The 20,609-nt window shown below is 54.2% G+C and overlaps 3 protein-coding genes across 7 annotated transcripts in view; all 3 read left to right on the top strand.

The window, feature by feature from the left end:
* Akt2 (AKT serine/threonine kinase 2) overlaps positions 1-6,258 on the top strand; it is a 49,873-nt gene extending 43,615 nt beyond the window's left edge. For all 5 annotated transcript variants that reach the window (XM_026411528.2, XM_077792774.1, XM_026411527.2 and 2 more), the window contains 7 exons: positions 77-145; positions 924-1,046; positions 2,372-2,500; positions 2,660-2,874; positions 3,351-3,438; positions 3,553-3,655; positions 4,680-6,258. In XM_026411528.2, coding sequence (XP_026267313.1) covers positions 77-145; positions 924-1,046; positions 2,372-2,500; positions 2,660-2,874; positions 3,351-3,438; positions 3,553-3,655; positions 4,680-4,759 — 807 coding nt within the window. In that variant the 3' untranslated portion in view covers positions 4,760-6,258. The remainder of the gene's footprint in view (positions 1-76; positions 146-923; positions 1,047-2,371; positions 2,501-2,659; positions 2,875-3,350; positions 3,439-3,552; positions 3,656-4,679) is intronic.
* Positions 6,259-11,312: 5,054 nt separating this feature from the next.
* Ccnp (cyclin P) lies at positions 11,313-14,954 on the top strand. Its single transcript, XM_077792740.1, is given in 7 exon segments — positions 11,313-11,371; positions 11,373-11,580; positions 13,121-13,210; positions 13,289-13,444; positions 13,988-14,146; positions 14,229-14,380; positions 14,789-14,954. Coding segments are annotated over 7 exon segments (990 nt in total).
* Positions 14,955-18,209: 3,255 nt separating this feature from the next.
* Ttc9b (tetratricopeptide repeat domain 9B) lies at positions 18,210-20,433 on the top strand. Its single transcript, XM_026411594.2, has 3 exons — positions 18,210-18,630; positions 19,211-19,393; positions 20,324-20,433. The coding sequence occupies exons 1-3, from the start codon at positions 18,210-18,212 to the stop codon at positions 20,431-20,433; spliced, it is 714 nt and encodes a 237-aa protein (XP_026267379.1).
* Positions 20,434-20,609: the final 176 nt, after the last annotated feature.

Raw genomic sequence — 20,609 nt, forward strand, 5'->3', positions numbered from 1 at the left:
TGCTTTCTCCTCCTGGGCTAGGCAGAGCCCTCTTCCCCCCTCTGACCCCAGTGGCCCTTGTGCCCTCCTCCCTCAGGCGCTGAAGTACGCCTTCCAGACCCACGACCGCCTGTGCTTCGTCATGGAGTATGCCAACGGGGGTGAGGTGAGCCCCAGCCACCGGCCTTGCATGTGGGGGTCTCCTTCCAGAGTATGGGGGCAGGCAGAGAGGATCTGGGTGAGATGGAAGGGACAGATGGAGGCTTCCTATCACTGGGTTCCGCCCTCACCCCGCACCCCTGCTCCTTTGAGCCAGGTGGCATCATCTCCATTTTGCAGGTGGGGAACTGAGACTCAAGAGAGGTTAAATGGCTTGCCCAAGTTCACACAGCTATTGAGAGAGTTTTCAGGGCAGATCCAAACCCAGGTGCAGAGGGGTGGGGAGAGGTTGTGGGGCGGTCAGCCGACAGTGAGAGGAAGGATGTTGTTAGGGAGGTAAAGATGCACCAGCCCTCTGACCCCATGTCCTCCCTGTGCAGACTGATCCAGCCACTCTGTCACTGAGTGGCTCATGCTTGCTCTTGTCCCCTGCTGCTCCTCTTACCCTCTGGACACACATGTGACTGACCGGGATATGGTCATATCTATCTGACTTGGTCTTGCTCAGCATGTTCTGTCACTTGCTTGTGACATGCCTGTCTCCCTGCTGTCACTGATTCCTTCACCTGTTCCTTATCTTTCTGTGGGCACCTGCTGACTGCCCCTTATTTTTCATCCCTTGCTTGGTTTTTCTCTTTGTGTGAGATATTATTTCATCACCCCTCACTTGGTGCCTCTTGATGTCCTTCCTGTTCAGGGAGCAGGTGTCACTCTGTCATGGGGCTGGGTGCTGAGCCATCCTCCCTTCCTGAGGCTGGGGTCTAACCTTTCCCTGTCCCCTGCAGCTGTTCTTCCACTTATCCCGGGAGCGTGTCTTCACAGAGGAGCGGGCCCGGTTTTATGGTGCAGAGATCGTCTCAGCTCTCGAGTACTTGCACTCACGGGACGTGGTGTACCGTGACATCAAGGTGAGCAGGTGGCTGGGATCGAGGGTGTGCCCTCGGCAGGCCAGGCTGGCCCTTGGCATGTGCATGGCACTCACACGGGGAGGTGGGCCCAGGTGGTTCCACTGTGAAGGCCTTTCCCAGTCGCTGTGTGGCTCCAGGTGAAGGTGTCAGTTGGTACAAACTCTAGAAAGTAGCAGCCTCCACCAAAGCTGAACACTCGCCACCTGCTCTGCTGTGTGCACAGCGGAAACAGGGACACGTGCTCACCCCAGAAAGTGTGCGTGTACTCAGAGCAGCACTGTCACTAGCTCAGAACGCCTGCTGCTGTGGAACAGGCACGGTGCACTGTGGTGTCTCCACGGCAGGATTGCAGCAGAGAGAGCAGCCCAGCTGCCCAGGGGTGCTGATGCAGCTCATAGGCTGGAGTCGGGGAAAAGGCCAGAGTAGGTGGGACACGTCCAGCACTGCTCACTGGTGTACACGTAGATGTCAAAACCAGTGAGGAAAGGGCTGAGGTATTTCAGTGGCAGGCATTCACAAGGCCCCGAGTTCCATATCCAGCTCCACAAAAGAAAACAAAACTATAGAGAAAAGCAAGGAATTAAAAAAGTGATTTCTCACTGGGCACGGTAGCACATGCCTAATCCCAGCAACTTTAGAGGCTAAGTAAGGCAGGATGGAGGATCATGAGTTCAGGGCCAGCCCCAGCAATTTAATGAGGTCCTAAGTAACTTAGCAAAACCCTGTCTCAAAATAAAATATAAAAAGGACTGGGGATGTGCTTCAGTGGTTAGGTGCCCCTGGGCTCAATCTCTGGTACCTAAAAAAAAAAGTTGCTTTTCACTGTGGGGGTGGGGGTGGGGGTGGGAGATAGTTAATACCTGGGAAGGGGCACATTAGGGTTCCAGAGGGCTGCTGATGTTATTTCTTGACCTCACGGTTTGCACAGAGGCTCTACTACCTCTTTCATTTGTGTTTTCTGTTTCTTTTGTGGTGTGTGTGTCATAATTAAAAGAAAAAAAGTTTAATAAAAAATAGAAGAAGGATAGTGCCCTCAGTTCCAATTGGATCTTAAGTAACTGCAGCCCACAGTGGAGGCAGCAGCTGGAGCAGGGCCTGGCTCCTTCAGCTTGCCTGGTGTGGCTAGAGGAAGGGAGGCATTGGGCCTGGCCTCCCTCTGCGCCTCAGCCTGTGTGGCCATGCACTGGGCTCATCCTGGCCCCAGGAGTCGGTACTGAGGAGCTGCTGGCTGGACAGTTACCACCCCAGCCCGTTGCCCCTTGGAGGGGAAGGCTGGTGACAGAATCCAGGAGGATGTTCCCCTCATCTATTGACTTTTCCTGCAGCTGGAAAACCTCATGCTGGACAAAGATGGCCACATCAAGATCACCGACTTTGGCCTCTGCAAAGAGGGCATCAGTGACGGTGCCACCATGAAAACCTTCTGTGGGACCCCGGAGTACCTGGCACCTGAGGTGTCTGGAGCTGGGGGCCCAGGAACATGTAGGCCAAGGGTGGAGGGCCCCCGGGCCTGTGTGCCTGCCTGGCTTAGACGCTGAGGGCAAAACTGACTCCTCTCTCCCCTGCCTGGCCCTGGACTGTGGCTTGGCTGCTTATTGCCCCTCACTCCCCAGGTGCTGGAGGACAATGACTACGGCCGGGCCGTGGACTGGTGGGGGCTGGGCGTGGTCATGTACGAGATGATGTGCGGCCGCCTGCCCTTCTACAACCAGGACCATGAGCGCCTCTTTGAGCTCATCCTCATGGAGGAGATCCGCTTCCCACGCACGCTTGGTCCTGAGGCCAAGTCTCTGCTGGCTGGGCTGCTGAAAAAGGACCCTAAGCAGAGGTGAGGGCTGGCATCTGCCTGCCCATCCCAGTGCTGCCTGCTGCCGCTGCCCCTTGGCCTAGAGAGAGCAGTGTCTACAGGTGCACTTGCTATGGGCCTGCAGTATGTCATCCCCCATGCAGCCTTTGGTAGACACAGCTAGCACCTGAAGGGCTTCCCCTTGGCCGGGCCCATGCTTAGCCCTCCCTGCCCTTCCATGGGGTTTGGGGATTTTGAGGACTGGGCAGTCTTGTGGCCAAGCCCTCCCGCCCACTCTTGCTGGACTCAGTGAGGCAGGCTGTGAGACCAGGTGGTCATGAGCGCCCCTTCCTGAGCCTTGGCTTCCCCCTCTGTGAAGTGGTGGTTTGTGGCTGGGACAGAATCGCAAAAGGCTGTGCAGATACTTCCCGCTGCAGGCTCTGGCCAGCTTGCATTGAAGCCCATCTCCCAGACCCAGCTGCTCTGGGAGATGGGTGCTGATGGCCGTCTCTGCCCAGGCTCGGTGGGGGGCCCAGCGATGCCAAGGAGGTCATGGAGCACAGGTTCTTCCTCAGCATCAACTGGCAGGATGTGGTGCAAAAGAAGGTGAGTGCCCACCTGTGCGCCTCCAGCAACTCCTGGGGGCCTGTTCCATTTGTGGGTGGCCTAGGTCAAGGCCTATCCTCAGGGTCCCTGAGTCTGGGCTGTTCTCTTCCATAGCTCCTGCCACCCTTCAAGCCTCAGGTCACATCTGAGGTTGACACAAGGTACTTTGATGACGAGTTCACCGCCCAGTCCATCACAATCACACCCCCGGACCGCTGTGAGTGTCTGGGGGCCCCGTTGGCCATCACAGTGCCTGCCTGGGTGGAGGAGAGGTGGGGTCTGCCTCTGGGCAGTTTTCCCTAACATCTGCTTGCAGGCCTTTTGCTGCTGGGTTCTTTTTGGTCTGGTGAGGGTCACCAGGAGCCATTGGTTACAGCGCAGTCCAGAGCTGCAGGGGAAAGCACTGGTCAGGAGGTGGCTGGGGTCTTTGGGCTGGATTAGTTCATGGACTGTTTTTTTTGTTTTTGTTTTTTTTTTTTTAGTTCATTGACTCTTAAGCTATTTGTGTTTTTACTCCAAAGCCTCACAGCAGTGACCCAGCCATCCCTGGGCCCTGCTGTTGGAGAGCTCCCAGTCTAGGTTTTGTGACAGCCCAGAGCAGGCAGCCTGGTGTAGAAGCCCAGGGACTGGGGTCTCATGGAGGAAGTGCCTCATCTGGCCTGTGCTTTCTGGCAAGAGTGGCATGTTGGTTCCAGTAGTGCAGAGAGTTTTGCAGTCAAAAGGACAGGCTGCAGGCAGGGTAGCTGTGGGCTCAGGGAAGAGGCAGGAGGCATGGGGGTCAGAGTGGGAGCATCCCAGGAACACAGGGTGAGAACCTTCATGTGGGAGCCATGGGAGGGTTCTGTGCAATCCCCTGGCTGCACGTGGAGGGTAGATTGAAGCAAGCCAGGGCAGGGGACTGGGCCTGAGGGGACTGGGCCTGAGGCGTCTGGATTGGACCTTGGTGATGGCATGCGGAGAGAATGGGAGGAGGACACTTGAGAGGACACAGGGTCAGGGTGATGGGCCTGTGGAGTTTCCCCACACAAGACTACCCAGGGCCTGGGGGAGGGACATGGCTGTGGGGGCTCTGTCAGGAAGGTGCCTCTGAGCCATCCCTTCCAATCTTGCTGGAACTCCCTGCTGGGCTCATTCTGTGACCCCATTGCAATCCTTCCTCTGGGTGTATCCTGAGGGAGTCGGTGGGTGCCTCTGGCCCTCTGCAGGCCAGTACCCCAAATACGCTTCCTCCTGACCCACAGATGACAGCCTGGGTTCTCTGGAGCTGGACCAGCGGACGCACTTCCCTCAGTTCTCCTACTCAGCCAGCATCCGGGAGTGAGCAGCCCATTGCCACCACAGGACACCTGCATGGCCGCCATCCACCAACTGGGTGGCTTTTAAAAAGACTTTTTATTTTGCCTTTTTGGTTTGTGCCCCCATCCCTCACTCTCTCACCTCCATTTCCAGTTCCTTCTTCAGTCCTCCCCCAAATTCACCTCAGTGGTCCCCGCAGCCTTGGCCTCTAACCTCCCCTTTGTGTGGAGGGACTGTCCACCTCCCACCCCAGCATGGGCTGCTGGGAGGATGGATTCAGGTTTTTAATCAAAAACAGGCCCCAGTGAGGGTGAAGCATGGATCCCCGGGTCCTGCCTGAATTTCTGGCTGGGCATCACGCAGGCAGCCTGGCTACACTGCTGCTTCTGGATGAAGCTGCCTCTGGTGGGACGGCCGCCTAGCGGACAGCACCCGTGCCACCTTCCACAGCCTGTCGCCTAGGCCCCAGGGGTCTGGCGAGAGGAGGTCCACCTGCCAGCCCCGTACTGGGGTCAGAAAAGCAATAATGTCCAGGGACCGGTGGGATTGGGGGTTAGGGCTCCTTGTGAATGGAGCCAGATCCCTGCGTCATGGGGAACCAGGAGAGGGTCACTGCCTTCTGGCCCTTCCTTTCCCTTTCCCTCCCCAAGTTGTTCTGCTAACTCTGTGGGTGAGGCAGAAGGAACAATGGGGGGCCAGCCTGCCTGCCTGCCCCCCAACCCTGTGCCTTACCAGGGCTTCCTTCCAGCTGGCCTTACCTCCCACTGGACCCTGGGTCTGGCCTTGGCTCCTTTTGAGGACAGGGGCCAGGACTGTCCACTTCTTTCTGCCTGAGGCAGAAGGGCACTAGCCTCGGCTGTTACACATCTCACCGAGACAGTATTGGGCCCCGTGGACTTGGGGAGAGAAGGGGCAGGGGAGGGCATCTTCGGTACATACTGGGGTTAAGGGCCTCTGAGAAGGGAGGCTCCCAGGCCACCTCACCCCTTCCCATCTCCAGGGCCCCAAATTCTGCAGCCTTAAGGTGAACGTGATGGAGAGAACGTGTCAGTGCTGTAAGCACACGTGTGTGTGCTGTGGACTGTGTCCGTGGGCGTCCCTGAGCTGCTGGGATGCAGGTGTGCATGGCTGTGTTTGTGTGTGTGTGTGAGAGAGGGCAGTGTGTCTGGGCCCTCCAGTGTGCGTGGTGTGTGTGCGCTTGGGCCCCACCCGCCCAGCGCTCCATCGTGTGTGGGGAGCGGGTACCTGGGGTCCACTTGCTTCCCCACCCATGTCCTCGCTCCCCCTGCCCCCGGCGTCTCTGGGTGTGTGCAGTTTGGTTTTTGTGGTTTGACCTCTCCATCCTCCTCCCTACTGGGCAGTCCATAGAAAGGCATTGTGGGGAGGGTGGGGAGGGTACGGGGGCTCTTTCCCTTCTCGTGTGTGTATGATGTTTATCTGACAGCTCTCCCCATCCCCACTGGCCCTTCTTAACCCCTTGTGTTTGTACGGTACAAGCAATAAAGACACTCATTTCAGACCAGGGCCCCGCCTGCACTTTGCCAGCTGCCACCCCCAGCCTTGCTTGGTTATGGAGTCCAGCCCCTGGGTACCATCCACCTCCTGCTCCACTGCTGTTTGAGGTCCCTGTCGAGCAGGTGGCAGTGGGAATGAACATGGGAGCCCAAGCCAGAGGGGAGGATGCTGGGTGAAGCTGCAGAGCAGGCTGGGGTGGAGCAGACAGACTGCTCCAGCCAGAGGAGGCAGGACTCAAGGGCAGGGCACGAGAGGGGAGGGATTCTAAACAAGCTGTGTGTGGTGTCACTGCCCTGGAACTGAGTGGGAGGGGCTGGCTCATTTCATGTGGTCATTGAGCCCTGGAGAGGTACACGCTGCCACAGTTTCTTTGCTCATTTATATTAAATCACGCATCTTGAGGCCCCCAAATTCCAGAGCAGAATCTGTGTTGATGGCATTTGCGGTTGCCATCAGCTGGGAGTAGCAGAGCACCTGGTTACAGCCTCTTGCAGCTCCTAGAGTCACTTTTCCAACTCCCGTAGCCTTTTATCCTGGCTGGGGGCTGGACCTGCCCTCCGTCCCCAGCTTGTCACTGGCCTTTACAGGCTGGGCTTGACTGTTCCCTCTCCCAAGCCTGGCACAGGTGAATTCATTTCAGATTTTGCAGGGAGGAGGGCGTCACACAGGGAAGCTTTGCGATTTTTAAGTGAGCCTCATGGGAAGGTCTGGTCCTGATTACAAATCTTCACCAGTGGGGCACTCCTGTAATCCCAGTGATTGAGGAGGCTGAAGCAGGAGGATCCCCAAGTTCAAAGCCAGCCTGGGCAACTTAGCAAGACTCTGTCTCAAAATTTAAATAAGAGCTGGGGATGTGGCTCAGAGGTAGAGCTGGCTTTCCTTGGCAGACTGTACCACTGAGCCACATCCCAACCCCATCGTGTTGGGTTTTCTGACTTTATATGGACCTTATTGTCTTTTTAATTACAAAAGTATGTCACAGTGGCATTAAGATAATCGGGAACTTATAAAGAAAAGCCTTTCCTTTTCACTCTAGTCGCACGCCTTGTAAGGTGAGTGCAGTTCTTCAGGCACGGTGGCTGGCCCTGCAGTGGGTGCATCCCGTCTGCCTCTGGGTCTGGTGGTACATCCTTGATCAACCAGAGGAACCACTGTCGGTCAACTGTGTCCCTTGGCTGAAACACCCTTAGATAACTGGAGTGACCCTGAGATAACTGGTGCTTCTTAGTTTGAGGATGAAGAGTTTCAAATTTTGCAAATTAAATTTTAAGTAGATTAATCCATCTTTTGCACTGTCCATTTTAAACAAGTTTTTTCGTGTCTGTATAAATAAAACAAAAGTATAAGGAAGAAAGTGACTATCACCCCATGTCCTGGAGTCTTGAGTGCATACACTTCTCTGCAAGTGGACAGAAGGACATAAAAAGGCACAGCCCTTTCCTTTCAGCTGCCACCACACCCCTGGGGCATGTCCTGCCACATCTTGCCCCCACTCCTACCAAGGTGTGTATTCATATTGCATATCAGGTGATGGGTAAGAATGAGGTTCCTTTTTTTTTTTAAGAGAGAGAGAGAGAGAATTTTTAATATTTATTTTTTAGTTATCGGCGGGCACAACATCTTTGTATGTGGTGCTGAGGATCGAACCCGGGCCGCACGCATTCCAGGCGAGCACGCTTGAGCCACATCCCCAGCCCAGAGTGAGGTTCCTTTAACCCACACATCCACCTTTGGAGGGACTTCTGGTGCACATCCCTGCCGACACTTTGCAGATGTATCCCAAGTGGGCCTGTCTCCCCTGTTGATAGGAATTTACTTGGCTTTCAGGTTTTTTTGGTTGGTTGTGTTTTTTTTGTTGTTGTTGTTTGTTTTGTTTTTTTCTGCTACCAGCATGCTGCAATGAAGCTTACTGTACATCTTAACTGCATTTGTGTTTTAATATCTGTGGTCTGCATTCCTGGATTTTAATATGAGTCACATAGATTTCAAAAGGGGATCATGGCCAGATGCAGTGGTGCACACCTGTAATTCTGGCAGGAGGATTCCAAGTCAGAAACCAGCCCGGGGAACTTAGACTGTCAAAAAATTAGTTTTTTGGTTTTTTGTTTTGTTTTGATTGGTTTGTGGTACTGGGGATGGAATCAAGGGCCTTGTGCATGTAAGGCAAGCTATATCCCCAGCCCTAGACTCCAAGGGCACAGGACAGAGGATGAGAAGACTGGACAAACTCTGCCAGCCAGGCGGTCAAGGTTGCCCTCAGCCATCGTGTTCTGGTGCTAGAGTGTCACTAGAGTGACGCTTGGCCACCTCTGGGCTTCCCCAAACACAAACTCCAGTCGAACCAACATAAAGCTGATCAAGCAAAGCCCAGTTGGGAGACATAACAAAATAGCTGACCTGCCCTCAAAACTGTCACCCAGGGCTGGAGCTGTCACTCAGTGATAGAGCCCTTGCCTTGCATGTGTGTGAGGCACTGGGTTTGATCCTCAGCACAACATAAAAATAAAGAGATTGTATTGTTGTGTCCACCTACAACTAAAAAAAAAATGTTAACACTGTCAAGATATTTAGAAGAAATTCTTAAGAATGTGCCAGAGCCAGTAGGCGCCTAAGTGTTGACTGGGCTAGTTCCCAGGATGGGATCTTGGGACAGGAAAAAAACAAAAAGTTGAGGGAAAAGCTCAGGAAGACCGGATAAAGCATAGATTCAGTGAATGACATCAGTATCAGTTTGTTAACTGTGACAAATGTGCCACACCAGGATGTTAATGGGGAAATGGTGTGGGGATGTTGGGGACTGTATTTGCAGCTTTCTGTAAATCTCAAAAATTTTATGTAGGTGCATAAAATAGCCAGACATAGTGGCACATGCCTGTGATCCCATCATCTCTGACACGGGAGGGTTGAAAATTTGAGGTCAGTCTGGGCAAATTAGTGAGACTCTGTCTCAGAAAGTGGGGTGGGGGCTGGGGATGTGGCTCAGCGGTAGCGCGCTCGCCTGGCATGCGTGCGGCCCGGGTTCGATCCTCAGCACCACATACCAACAAAGATGTTGTGTCCGCCGAGAACTAAAATATATATATATATATATATATATATATATATATTAAAAATTAAAAAAAAAGAAAGTGGGGTGGGCTGGGGGTGTAGCTCAGTGGTAGGTTGCCCCCCTGTTCAATCCCCAGCACTGAAAAGGAAAAAAAAAAAAAAGGCCGAAAAACATAAAATACATCCTTCACCCATGTTTCTCGTAGTACTTTCTTAATTGACAAAAACTGCATTGCGTAGCACTTTATCACATTTATTTGGCCTTCTCTCTTCCTGCTGTTCATATTTAGGTATCTGTAATGAAACAAGGGTATTTTCTCACACAGCCAGGGTCCAGTTATCAAGGTCAAAAAGTTAATGTTGCCACAATGTTGTCAACAGACCTTAATCAAATTTTACCAATAGTCACGTGTAATGTCCTCATAGTTGTAAAAAGCCCTGGCTAATGCATCCACCAGGTTCCCACACTGCATCGTCAGGTTGGAAGCTCACAGGGTAAGTATACTGCAGACTGTTCTCAATCAGAGCTTATTGCCTGACGTTTCCCCAGGGTTAAATTCCAACTATTTGGGACAGAATTTCCAGAAGTGACATGCCTTCCTGAGAGCACACTATGAGGAGGCACAGGATGACAGTTTGTCCCTTAACTGGGGATGACTGATCTCTTGATTAGGGTAGTATCGAGTTTCTTCACCATCTGGGGGTCATAAAGAGGCCACGGTTTCTCAAGTGGAGGTGGGGGAAAAGAAGGAAATGAGGTGACACATGTAACAATGAGCAAACGGGTTTCACTGTGTGACTGGAAGCCACTGATCCAATATCCAATTCTCTCTCCTGTTCACTTTCCCCAGTGTTGTTGACTTGGTGCCTGAAACTAGCAAGCTGTTTCCTGCATCAGGGCCTTTGCTCATGCTGGTCCCACCTCTTGGAATATTCTGCCCTCTCTTTACATTCTGGATCTTTCTCCTCCTTCAGGTTTCAGCTCCATTGTCCCACCTCAGAAAGGCATGCTGGGCCACTATCTAGCCTGTTCACTCATTCATTCAACAAATGTTTATTGGGCACTGACTATGTGCCAGGCACTGTTTTAGGTACTGGGGATACAGCAATAGGAGAATGGTAGACAAGAAGCCCTGCCATCATGGGGCTCACAAACATTGGTTGGTTAGAAAGCAATAAGTGCTAAGGAGAGAATAAGTGCAGAGAATATAGGATGGGAAGTGCTTAGACTGGCACTTTTCATGGAGAAGGTGACATCTAAATAAATACCTTAAAGGAAGTTTGGGAGGGAAACAGTCTGAGGGAAAAGCATTTCTGGCAGAGGGAACACTCAGCGCAGAGGCCTCAGGTATGAGGAAGAGGCAGAGGCCAGTGTGGGTGGCTGGGGGTACTGAGTGAGGGGGATGAACAGATGAGCTCAAAGGCTTATGTGGGGGATGGAAGCAGAAGACATAGGTGAGCTGGGCCTTCAACTTGAGGGAGAAGGGAGCCCTGGTGAAGCTCTGAACATACAGAGGGTGTGATTTGCATTAGGTGTGCACAGGATCCCTCTGGCTGCATGTTGGGCACAAAGTGTGGGGCATGGACCCAGGGAGAGCAGCTGCAAGGCAGGACCCACAGGTGATTCAATCACTGAAGAGCCGGCGCACAGAGCGGTTCCTTGACACTCCCACGCCTTCAGCTTTTCTGGTAGCAGGCTCCGTGCTGATCCCTGCACAGTCCTAGGAGATCCTTAGGACAGCTCTGTTGGCTGCAATCCCTGTGTTATGGTTAAGGAAAACGAGGCGCAGGGCGGCGGCTTCTGGGCAGCAGGATGAGCATTTGTCACTAGCCCCTGACCTTAGGCCTCTGGAGGAGGCAGAGCCTGCCTACCGACCCTTGTCTTTGCATTTGCACCTGCCCAGGTGAAGGGAGCCCACTGCGCATGCGCCCGGACCAATTCAAAGCGCCCGGCGCGGGTCCCGCCCTCCAGCTGAAAGCGCCTGCTCGGCTGGGCGCGCTGCCTCGGCCCGAGGATGCTGGTGAGGGGCAGGGACGGGGACGGGGCCCAGCTCCCACGTGGGCCTCTCTCCAGGGACTGACCCCAGACCCTCTTCTTTTCAGGGTCCTAATGCCTCCCTCGATTCAGAGCTTCCGAGCGCCCCAGTCCCCGACGGGGACACCAGTGTCTCCCCGGGACGCCCCGAGAGGCTGTGCGCGCCGCCGGGGCTGGAGGAGGCCTTGAGCTCGCTGGGGCTGGAGGGGGAACGCGAGTACGCTGGGGACATCTTCGCTGAAATCATGGTGAGCGGGCGACCCCGGCGCCGTCCCACTCCTGGCGCGCAGCCGGGTTCGGGTTGGATGGCGCTGGGCCTGGCGGGCTCTCCGCTCGCCGCTCCGCGGGGCGTCCAAACCTGCGCCCCACCCCAGATCTCAAGTTCTAGGCGGTTCTTTTTCTCCCCTCGCACAGTTACCGAAACCCCTTCCCGCGGTCCCTGGCTGTTGGCAGCCCTTCTTTCGAAAGCCCGTGGCTACCCTATTTGTGCCTCCTGAGTTCGCTTAACAAACACTTAACCCTTTATTATCGCGCTTTTGAGCGTGTCCTAGGCACCGGAGCTGCGGCGATGAGCCACCGTCTGTCCTCGTTCTGGGGAGACAGCTAGCAAATATACTTGATGATAACAGAAAGCCACAAAGGCCAGCACACAGGTCGTGGCAGGCGTCCGTCTCCACGAGATGCCACTGCCTGAAGAGGTGCTGGAGCGAGCTTAGCCAACACCCGCCAGTCTCTTCCCGGGTTCAGGTTCTCTGCCAGGAGCTGAGATGCACCTGTGATCGGAACGCAGGGCTCAGCCTTTGCTGGAGGCTGAATGCTGTGTTCCCAAATTCTTAGGTTGAACCCACATTTCCGGTAGGAAGGTATTAGGGGTTGAAGTCTTTGAGAGCTGACCAGACCAGAGAGACCGAGCCTCATGAATAGGCCAAAGAGCTGGGCATGGTGGCACATGCCTGTAATCCCAGAAACTCCAGAGGCTGAGGCAGGAGGATCACAAGTTTAAAGCCAGCCTGGGCAACCTAACAGACCCTGTCTCAAAAAGAGCTGGGGGTATGTAGCTCAGGGCGTTTGTGGTGCTGGCAGCCTAGCAGGGCCAGCAGACAACACACACAGGGAAACAATGGCTATCTTTAGTGAAAATACTAAGGAAAAAAAGAGTAATGAGATAATGAGGGGTGGGATGGAGGGAGGAGTATGGAGAAAGGGAAATTTTATCTGAGACTTGAAGACTGAGAAGGTAATGCAAAGAGTAAGGGAAAGACAATTACAGGCAGAGGCAAGGTAAGCACCAAGGCCCTGGTGTAGGAATAAGCTTGATGTAGTCTGAAACAAGAGAAGGCTGGTGTAGCCAAAATGTTGGTTGTGAGGGAAGAGGTGACATCGATTGGGGGCAGGGTCTGAGAGTCTGACAGGAATTAGGATTTTCTCCTAAGGGTCTGAGGTTCCTTGGTCAGATCTGTCTTTGGATGGACCCTTCTGGGTGCTCTGAGGCGGATGGATTTGAGGATTGGTGGCCAAGAATGAAATTTGAAAACCCAGACAGGGGAAGATGCCCAGGAAGCTGTGTGGCCATGGGGGCTCCACAGTGGACAGGTGGATAGGGAGGTATCTACAGTGAAGTCCAGGATTCCAGATGGGGTCGTGGAAGAGGTGCAGCTGAGGCGGGTTACGGTGTGGAACTCCTGCTACATCCAACTTTGCAGGAGGAGGCTATTGCACCCCGGGCTGGAGCTCAAGAGCGACAGAGGCCCAGGTGTGGAGAATGACGCCTGTCTTGCTCATCCCCAGGTGTGCCACGCGCTGCCCCGGAGCCCCCTGCCCCGCCCCGTGACTCCAGAGATGCGTGCGCTAGTGGTGGACTGGCTGGTCCAGGTGCACGTAAGTAAGTGGAGAGGGGGCGAGACTGGTTCCCTGTCACTACCTGAGACCCTGATGGTCACCTGTGCCCCTCCCCAGGAGTACTTGTGCCTGGCAGGGGACACACTTTACCTGGCGGTGCACCTGCTGGATTCCTACCTGCGCGCCGGCAGAGTGCGCCTACACCGCCTGCAGCTGCTGGGCATGGCCTGCCTGTTCCTGGCGTGCAAGATGGAAGAGTGCGTGCTTCCCGAGGTATTCGCGGGCTGGGGCTTGGGAGGGTGGAGCCTTTGCTGTAGTCACTGATTAAATGCCCACGGTGCGCCACACTCTTCGTGTACTCTTGGAATCCTAACGAATCTGTCTGTATGAGGCACGGGGCTGCTAATGTGTCCCTTTAACAGGAGGAGGAAACAGACCATAAGGGAACACTTGCCCGGAATTTAAACAGCCGAAACTTGGATTCCATCTTGAACACAGTAGTCATAGTCCCTCTCGAGTGTTAACATGCATAAACTCAAAGCTGTGTCATGAAGTAGGGAGCTTCATCTCGGTTTTAAGGGTGAAGAGGAAATGGAAAGCGTAAATGAATGTCCCATGTCACATAGTGGATAAATGGTGCATTGAACCCGGTCATTATGACTCTGATGCCCGTGACATCCACGACTTTCAGACACAAGTCAATGGCCCCATTTTACAGACCAGGAAACTGAGGTCTGAAACTTGGACTGAAGCGACCCCAGGTGCTCCAGGGCTGGGAGTCCAAGGCTACCTCACATCTTTCCCCGCAATCCTCAGCCTGCCTCCCTCTGCCTTCTGAGTGCCGGTTCCTTCTCGAGGGCAGAGCTGCTGCGCGCAGAGCGCCGCATCCTGAGCCGCTTGGATTTCCGACTGCACTATCCCGGGCCCTTGCTGTGCCTGGAGCTGCTCACCGCGCTGGCCGGGAGTGGCCCCCAGGTGCGCATGGGTAAGGGCGTGGCCTGTGCGAGGGAGCAGCGTGGCCAGCCAGAGCCTGAGGTTCACCCAGCCTCTCTGGCAGGTGATGCTGCTGGCCACCTATTTCCTGGAGCTGTCCTTACTGGAGGCTGAGGCTGCGGGATGGGAGCCTGGTCGTCGCGCAGCTGCGGCGCTGAACCTGGCGCATCGCATGCTCGACGGAGCGGGCTCCAGGCCCAAGCCAATGCTTTACAGGTGTGGCCTTGGCAGAGGGCGGTGGTAGGTCTCCGTTGCTTCAGATAGCCTCCCTTCTGGGTCGCCGTCTTTCCCTTGTCAGGATGGGACAATTTGGGACGGGGAGCAACTTAGACTCGATGTCTCTGGGTGGGGGAGAGGATGTCATGTCTTCCGCCCCGAAGGGTCTGCCTTTCTCTGGGGATGTGAGAGGATAGGGGTGTGTGCAGGCTGGGGGGCCCTTCGGCCTGCCTCTGGGGGAGATGGGATCTCTGGGTTCCCTGTGGCCGCATTCAGTGCCCCCCATCACGACCTCGAGGGGTCGCCCCCGGGGCCGTGTCAAACGTCTTTTCAGCTTCGAGCCTTCGGCCCAGGGAAAGGCTCTCCCCACCCCTTGCCTGCCTCAGTCTCCCCATCTCTCCACTGCAGCTCCGCGGAGCTGGACCCCCTGGAGCGGTGCATGGTCCGCGCCTCTCTGCGGGGCCCGGCACCTGGCCGCGCCGCGGTCTTCCTCAAGTACGCGCGGCCCCAGCGCCAGGGCACCAGCCTCGCCGCCGCCCTCCTGCTCCGGCGCCCCCAGCCTGGGCCTCCTTGAGCGCCACGACCCACCCAGAAAACAAACGCAAACTCTCACTGTGTGTTTGTCCCCACTTTAATAAAAGTGTCTTTTATTCTGAGCGCTCTCGGTCCTACTTGATCCAATTCTGTCCCCTTCTCGCTTTTGATTGGTCGCTTCCCTAGGCTTCTCTTCCCTCTGATTGGATATCCTTACCCAGTCCTTAGTTGAGGAGAGAGAAAATGCAAATTCTCAACTTCTCCGCCAGGGGGCACTGGAGGACTTCCCCGGAGCCTCAGCTAGGAAAACTGGGGGCCTCGGGGCTGGGAACACAGGAACTGTGCAAAACCGAGATGCCCGCCCCGGTCCTGAAGAAGTCTACCTTCATGGTGCCAGCTTCTCAGATTTCACCCAAGTGAATCTCAAAATCTGCAATTCCATAAACATCTCTGTCTTATGTTCTCAACAAACTCTAACTTATTTATTTATTTTTCTCTATTTTGTACTGGGGATTGAACTTAAGAGCTCTTATCCACTGAGAGACATCCCCAGCCCTTTTTATTTTTTTGAGATAGATAGGGTCTCGCTAAGTTGCTAAGGACCTCACTAAATTGGTGGGGCTGACTTTGAACTTACGATCCTCCTGCCTCAGCCTCCTGAGCAGCTGCAATTATACATATGGTAGTCGCCATTCCTGGCATCATTTAGTCCTTTTTAATGGCTGTACAAGCCCAACACATCACATATACTGGCCTGTGAAGGTCATCAATTGGTTAGAGTCCTTGAGAGAAATCAATAAATGGAGTTTGATTTACTTAACCCCGAAAGTGCCACATGTCAGTATCTACAGCAGCAACCTCACAGTGGTGTGGTATGTGAGTTAATATGTATGCAAAGCTTTAGGGCAAGGGGGACAAAAGAAGAAAAAGTGTTTGCATTGTATCCTAGTATGACTGGGAGTGAGGTACAACCACCCCCATTTACCACTGTGCCCTAGCACCTAGCTAGTTAATAGGTCAGAAAACATTAGTTACAAATCAATGGATTTCCATGTTTTCCATTAAAAAAAAAAACTACACACCCACATATACTCCTGAGGTGCAGAAAGGTTAGTGTGATGTTTGGGATTCACACTTGGGGACTTTAGACTCCTAACCAAACCTGGGTTTGGAGGTGCAGAGAGGAAGATATCTCTATGCCTGGGGTGTTCAAGTTGGACCCCAGGAATGGGGGAGGGACTTATTCAGTAAAAGAAATTTACAAAAATTACAATAACAGAGTCAGCTGCAGCCATTGGGATGGGAGGTATTGATTTCAGGTTTTGGCTATTGGGTGGGGCCAGCCGTGGAATTTTGGAACTCTGCCAGGGAGAGGATGTGCGCCTAAAGTGGCAGTGGGGACAGTGGAGATACATAAAATCATTCACTACTAATTCGACAACTAGATATAAATGTTAATGTTAGAGAGAATATGAAGAAAAAGGAACACTTTTACACTGTTGGTGGGATTGTCAATTAGTACAACTTCTATGGAAATTGGTATGGAGGTTCCTCAAAAGACTAGACATAAAGCCATCATATGACCCATCCATACCACTCCTCAGTATTTATCAGCATAGTCTAATGACATTTGCATTTTATGTTTATAGCAGCACAACTCACAATAGTGGAACTATGGAACCATCCTAGGTGTCATCAATGAATGACTGGGAGAAGAAAATGTGATATATATGCCTATGTACGTCTATGTATGTTTATACATCTATACATGTATCACATATACATACACACATACATAATGGAGTTTTAGTCATAAAAGTGAAATTATCATTTGCAGGAAAATGAATGGAACTTGAGAACCTTATGTTAGTGAAATAAGCCAAACTCAGAAAGTCAAGGGCCACATTTTGTCTCCTATTTGGAAGCTAGAGGGGGAAAAAGGAAAGAAAAGGTGTGGGAAGGGAGATCAGTACAGGGGGAGGGAAAGGGGAAATGCTGGGGAAAGCTATGGCCAAATTATTGTTCCATTATGTACAAATATGTAAAACAAATCCTGCCATTATGTGAAACCATAATTCAGTAAAAAATTTAAAAAACAAGTACATACCAATGCTGAGGCCAAGTCAGGTATTTGTGGCTAAATACCTGAGGATAAAATGGTAAGAAAGCACCCATGACTGTACCAAGGCCCTGTGCTGAGTGCTTTGCCTGCATGATAGAATTCAGTCCTCACCTAAGGTAAACTTACTTGTCATTCTCGTGTCACAGAAGGAAGCCAAAGTGGAAGATCCGAGAACTTGGCAGAGGTCACACAGCAGCTGAGTGGGGGGCTAAGGAGGGCTGCAGGGCAATCATCCCCTTCACCCCGTTTTGCTTTTGTGAACCTGCCACGTCTCCTTCCCTGCATATTCCTTCATTAGTGTGCCGCGCTCTCGGGCACTTCTCAGGGACGTGTCTGCTTTCTCACAGAAGGTGAGCTCGCTGAGCACCAGAGGCCGATCTCTCTCGGTTGTAGAGTTATCCCCTCCTCCAGGAAGCCCTCACTCGCCACCTCTGCCAAGGGCAGGTGCCTCCTCTGAGCCCTCGCCGTCTGTTATGCCTCCACCATCTCAGTCCTGAACCCTCTCCCTGCGCTTTCTAGCTAGTCCATTGTGGGCTGTCACTGTTGGTCACAGGTCTGCCTCTCTTCTGGCCTGGGGGGCCTGGTGAGGGTAAGGTCTGAAGTCCTCGGGCTTTAGTGCATCCCAGAATCATCCAGAACAGAGCCAGGCACAGAGAAGATAAAGTGAATAGTTGTTTGTTGCATAAATAAGTGAATGAATTCCAAGGTGGATATTATTAACCCACGTGACTGGATTCCGAGTTCCAGGTAATTTAAGTGAGATACAACTAGCGAGAAAATAAAGGGAATTTGATGTAGACAGCTTGAATCCCTATTCCGTGTTTATATCCAATACACCAAATGTTTAGTGGGCTGAAAACCAGCTTTTTGCGAGGTTGATGTCTTCAGGTCCTCCCCTTGGGCCCATCTTTTCCTGCTGAAAATCTTCGGGAGCTTTGGACACGGGGGAGGAGAGCAGACAGGGCGGGCGGGTGAGAGGAGTGTTGAATAAGGGAGAGGAGAATGACTGGGGCTGGTTTGAAGATAGGAAGGGAAAGTCTTGAGGGGTTTCTTTAGACCCATAGGGGGCAGCCGGAATCGGCAGCCGGAGGTGCGGGGGCGGAGAAAGGGTGGGGACCGGCCCCGCGGGGGGCGATGCGGTAGCTGCAGCGGCGGCCGCAGGAGTTTCCCACAATGCAGCGCGGCGCGCTGTCCCCGGTGCTGATGCTCAGCGCTGCCCCGGAGCCTCCGCCTCGCCCGCCTCCCGCCCTCTCCCCGCCGGGCCCTGGCCCAGGCCCCCGCCATGGCTCGGCTCGACCGGGTCCTGCCCCAGAGCCGTCGGGGGCGCTGGCTGCGGCGCTCGACAGCAGCCTGCGGGCCGCCGTGGCATTCAAGGCGGAGGGCCAGCGCTGCTATCGAGAGAAGAAGTTCCGGGAAGCCATCGGCAAGTACCACCGGGCTCTGCTGCAGCTGAAGGCGGCGCAGGGGGCCCGCCCTGGAGGCCTGCCCGCCCCCGCCCCCGGGCCCGCCACCAGCCCCGGGCCCGCCCGCCTCAGCGAGGAGCAGCGGCGCCTGGTGGAGAACACGGAGGTGGAATGTTATGACTCTCTCACGGGTACGGGGCCATCGGGGGACACGCAGAGGGGCATGTGTGAGAGAAGCGGGAAGTGAGGGACCATCAGGAGGTCTTGGGGACCGCGGGCGGGGGCTGGAGGCTGAAGGGGCCACAGCCATGCATGGTCTGTTGAGAGAGACCTCAGAAACTTGATCAAGGCAAGGAGTTGAGGGCAGATGATCAAAGCTCTGGTCTCTGAATGGAGGGAGCTGAGATGCAGGAAATGGGCTTTGATCTGGGTCTTCAGAATCCCACTTCCCCTGTCATTCCTTCTGCCCCCGGCCAATAGTGACCCTAAGATGAGAAGGGCTAGCCATTCTATGCCTAGTCCCTCGCCTCTGCGGCCACCCTTAACACTCTTGCTAATCACCGGAGCCTATCTGTCTTTCGCGCCCTCTAGCGGCGGCGCAGATTGAGCCTATTCTGATGGGACAGCAGATTGGCGCCTCCTGGTGGCCTTAGCCCCCTTGGGCGATGGGGTAGGACCCAGGTTCCCTGTAGGTGGGAGACCAGACTCCTCGAAGTCACGTGGGTTCTAGATTTGCCACTAGACTTAAGTACACGCCCGGCGCCCCTGCAGCTTGCCTTCTGCAGTCGGAGCTGGTGAACTATGAGCGCGTGCGTGAGTACTGCCTCAAGGTGCTGGAGAAGCAGCAGGGCAACTTCAAGGCCACCTACCGCGCCGGCATTGCCTTCTACCACCTGGGCGACTACGCACGTGCGCTGAGATACCTTCAGGAGGCCCGCAGCCGGGAGCCCACAGGTGAGGGGCAGGGCGGGAAAGAGGGGATGGCTGGGCCCCGGCTGGGAAAGGGCTTAGAGGGAACCGGGTCAGGATAATCAGGGCAAAACAGAGTCCCCCCGTTCCAGAGCTGCCCGGAAAGAGTGCTGCACCCCCCACTGGACATTGTCTCCCCATCCACCTACTCCTTTCGCCCACCCACTCACTCCGTCCATTCATTCACCCACCCTCCACCAAACATCTGCTCCCCCACCATTCCTTTGCCATCTACTTGGTCACTCCTCATCTAGTCTGTCACTGAGCTATCCTGATACCTCCCGTTCACCTACTCAGCCACTTCCCTATCCACACAGTTATCCTGTCTCCATACTTTCCCACCCCAAATACACTCATCCTTCACTTGTTCATTAACCATTCGCTCATTCACCTACTCATCCACCCAGGGCAGGTGGTGCCAGGAAACTAGTGTGTGGAGGGACGGGGCTGAGGGGTGGCAGAACTCCAGGCTTGTTCCCTGGCGTTCTGGAGGTAATGGCCAGGTGTATGCATGTCCCCACGAGCATACAGACACTTGATTTTGTATCAAGAGTCAGGAGAGAAGAGGGCTGACCGGGGGTGCATGGTGCAGAGCTGGAGCAGAAGCAAGATTAACTTCCCTGTTAAGTGGTTTGGAGAGCAGACTCCTCGCAGATGTCACTGGGGATGGGTGGAAGTGTGGCAGGAGCCTCTGAAGAGGCATTCCTGGCAGAGGGTGCAGCAGCCGCGTGAGCAGGGAGGTGTGAAATGTTTCTGGCTGCTGGTTGCAGCTGGGCTTCTGGGTAATGGCTCTGGCAATATGGGATGTTGGGGAGCCCCTGGAAATGGGGGACAATGGGTACAAGCTGAGGTGGCATGGATCTCACCTGCTGACCCAGGGGACACCCAGATAATGCCCTGCAACCTCCCCTGCAGACACCAATGTCCTTCGTTACATCCAGCTGACCCAGCTGAAGATGAACCGCTGCAGCCTCCAGCGGGAGGACAGTGGCGCTGGGGCCCCTGCCCGGGATGTGGTTGGCTGAGGGCGAGGGGCTGCCTACCCCCCACCTCACCATGGAACTTCCCAGACTCTTGCATTTGCTGGTAAAGCACTTGTCACTGATGACCTCTTTGTGTGTTGTTCTTGTGGGGTCAGAGAGGGGACATGGGCCTGGGTCTCATCCCTTGACCACAGAAACCCAGAGAAGCCCAGGGAGGA

This window comes from Urocitellus parryii, chromosome 15, assembly GCF_045843805.1.
Source record: "Urocitellus parryii isolate mUroPar1 chromosome 15, mUroPar1.hap1, whole genome shotgun sequence".
NCBI lineage: Eukaryota > Metazoa > Chordata > Mammalia > Rodentia > Sciuridae > Urocitellus > Urocitellus parryii.

Excerpts from the sequence above, each read along its gene's own strand:
- Ttc9b (XM_026411594.2), top strand. The coding sequence starts at position 18,210 with ATGCAGCGCGGCGCGCTGTCCCCGGTGCTGATGCTCAGCGCTGCCCCG. Across the intron at positions 18,631-19,210 it reads ATGTTATGACTCTCTCACGG|CTTGCCTTCTGCAGTCGGAG; the intron begins GTACGGGGCCAT and ends GCGCCCCTGCAG. Across the intron at positions 19,394-20,323 it reads CCGCAGCCGGGAGCCCACAG|ACACCAATGTCCTTCGTTAC; the intron begins GTGAGGGGCAGG and ends CCTCCCCTGCAG.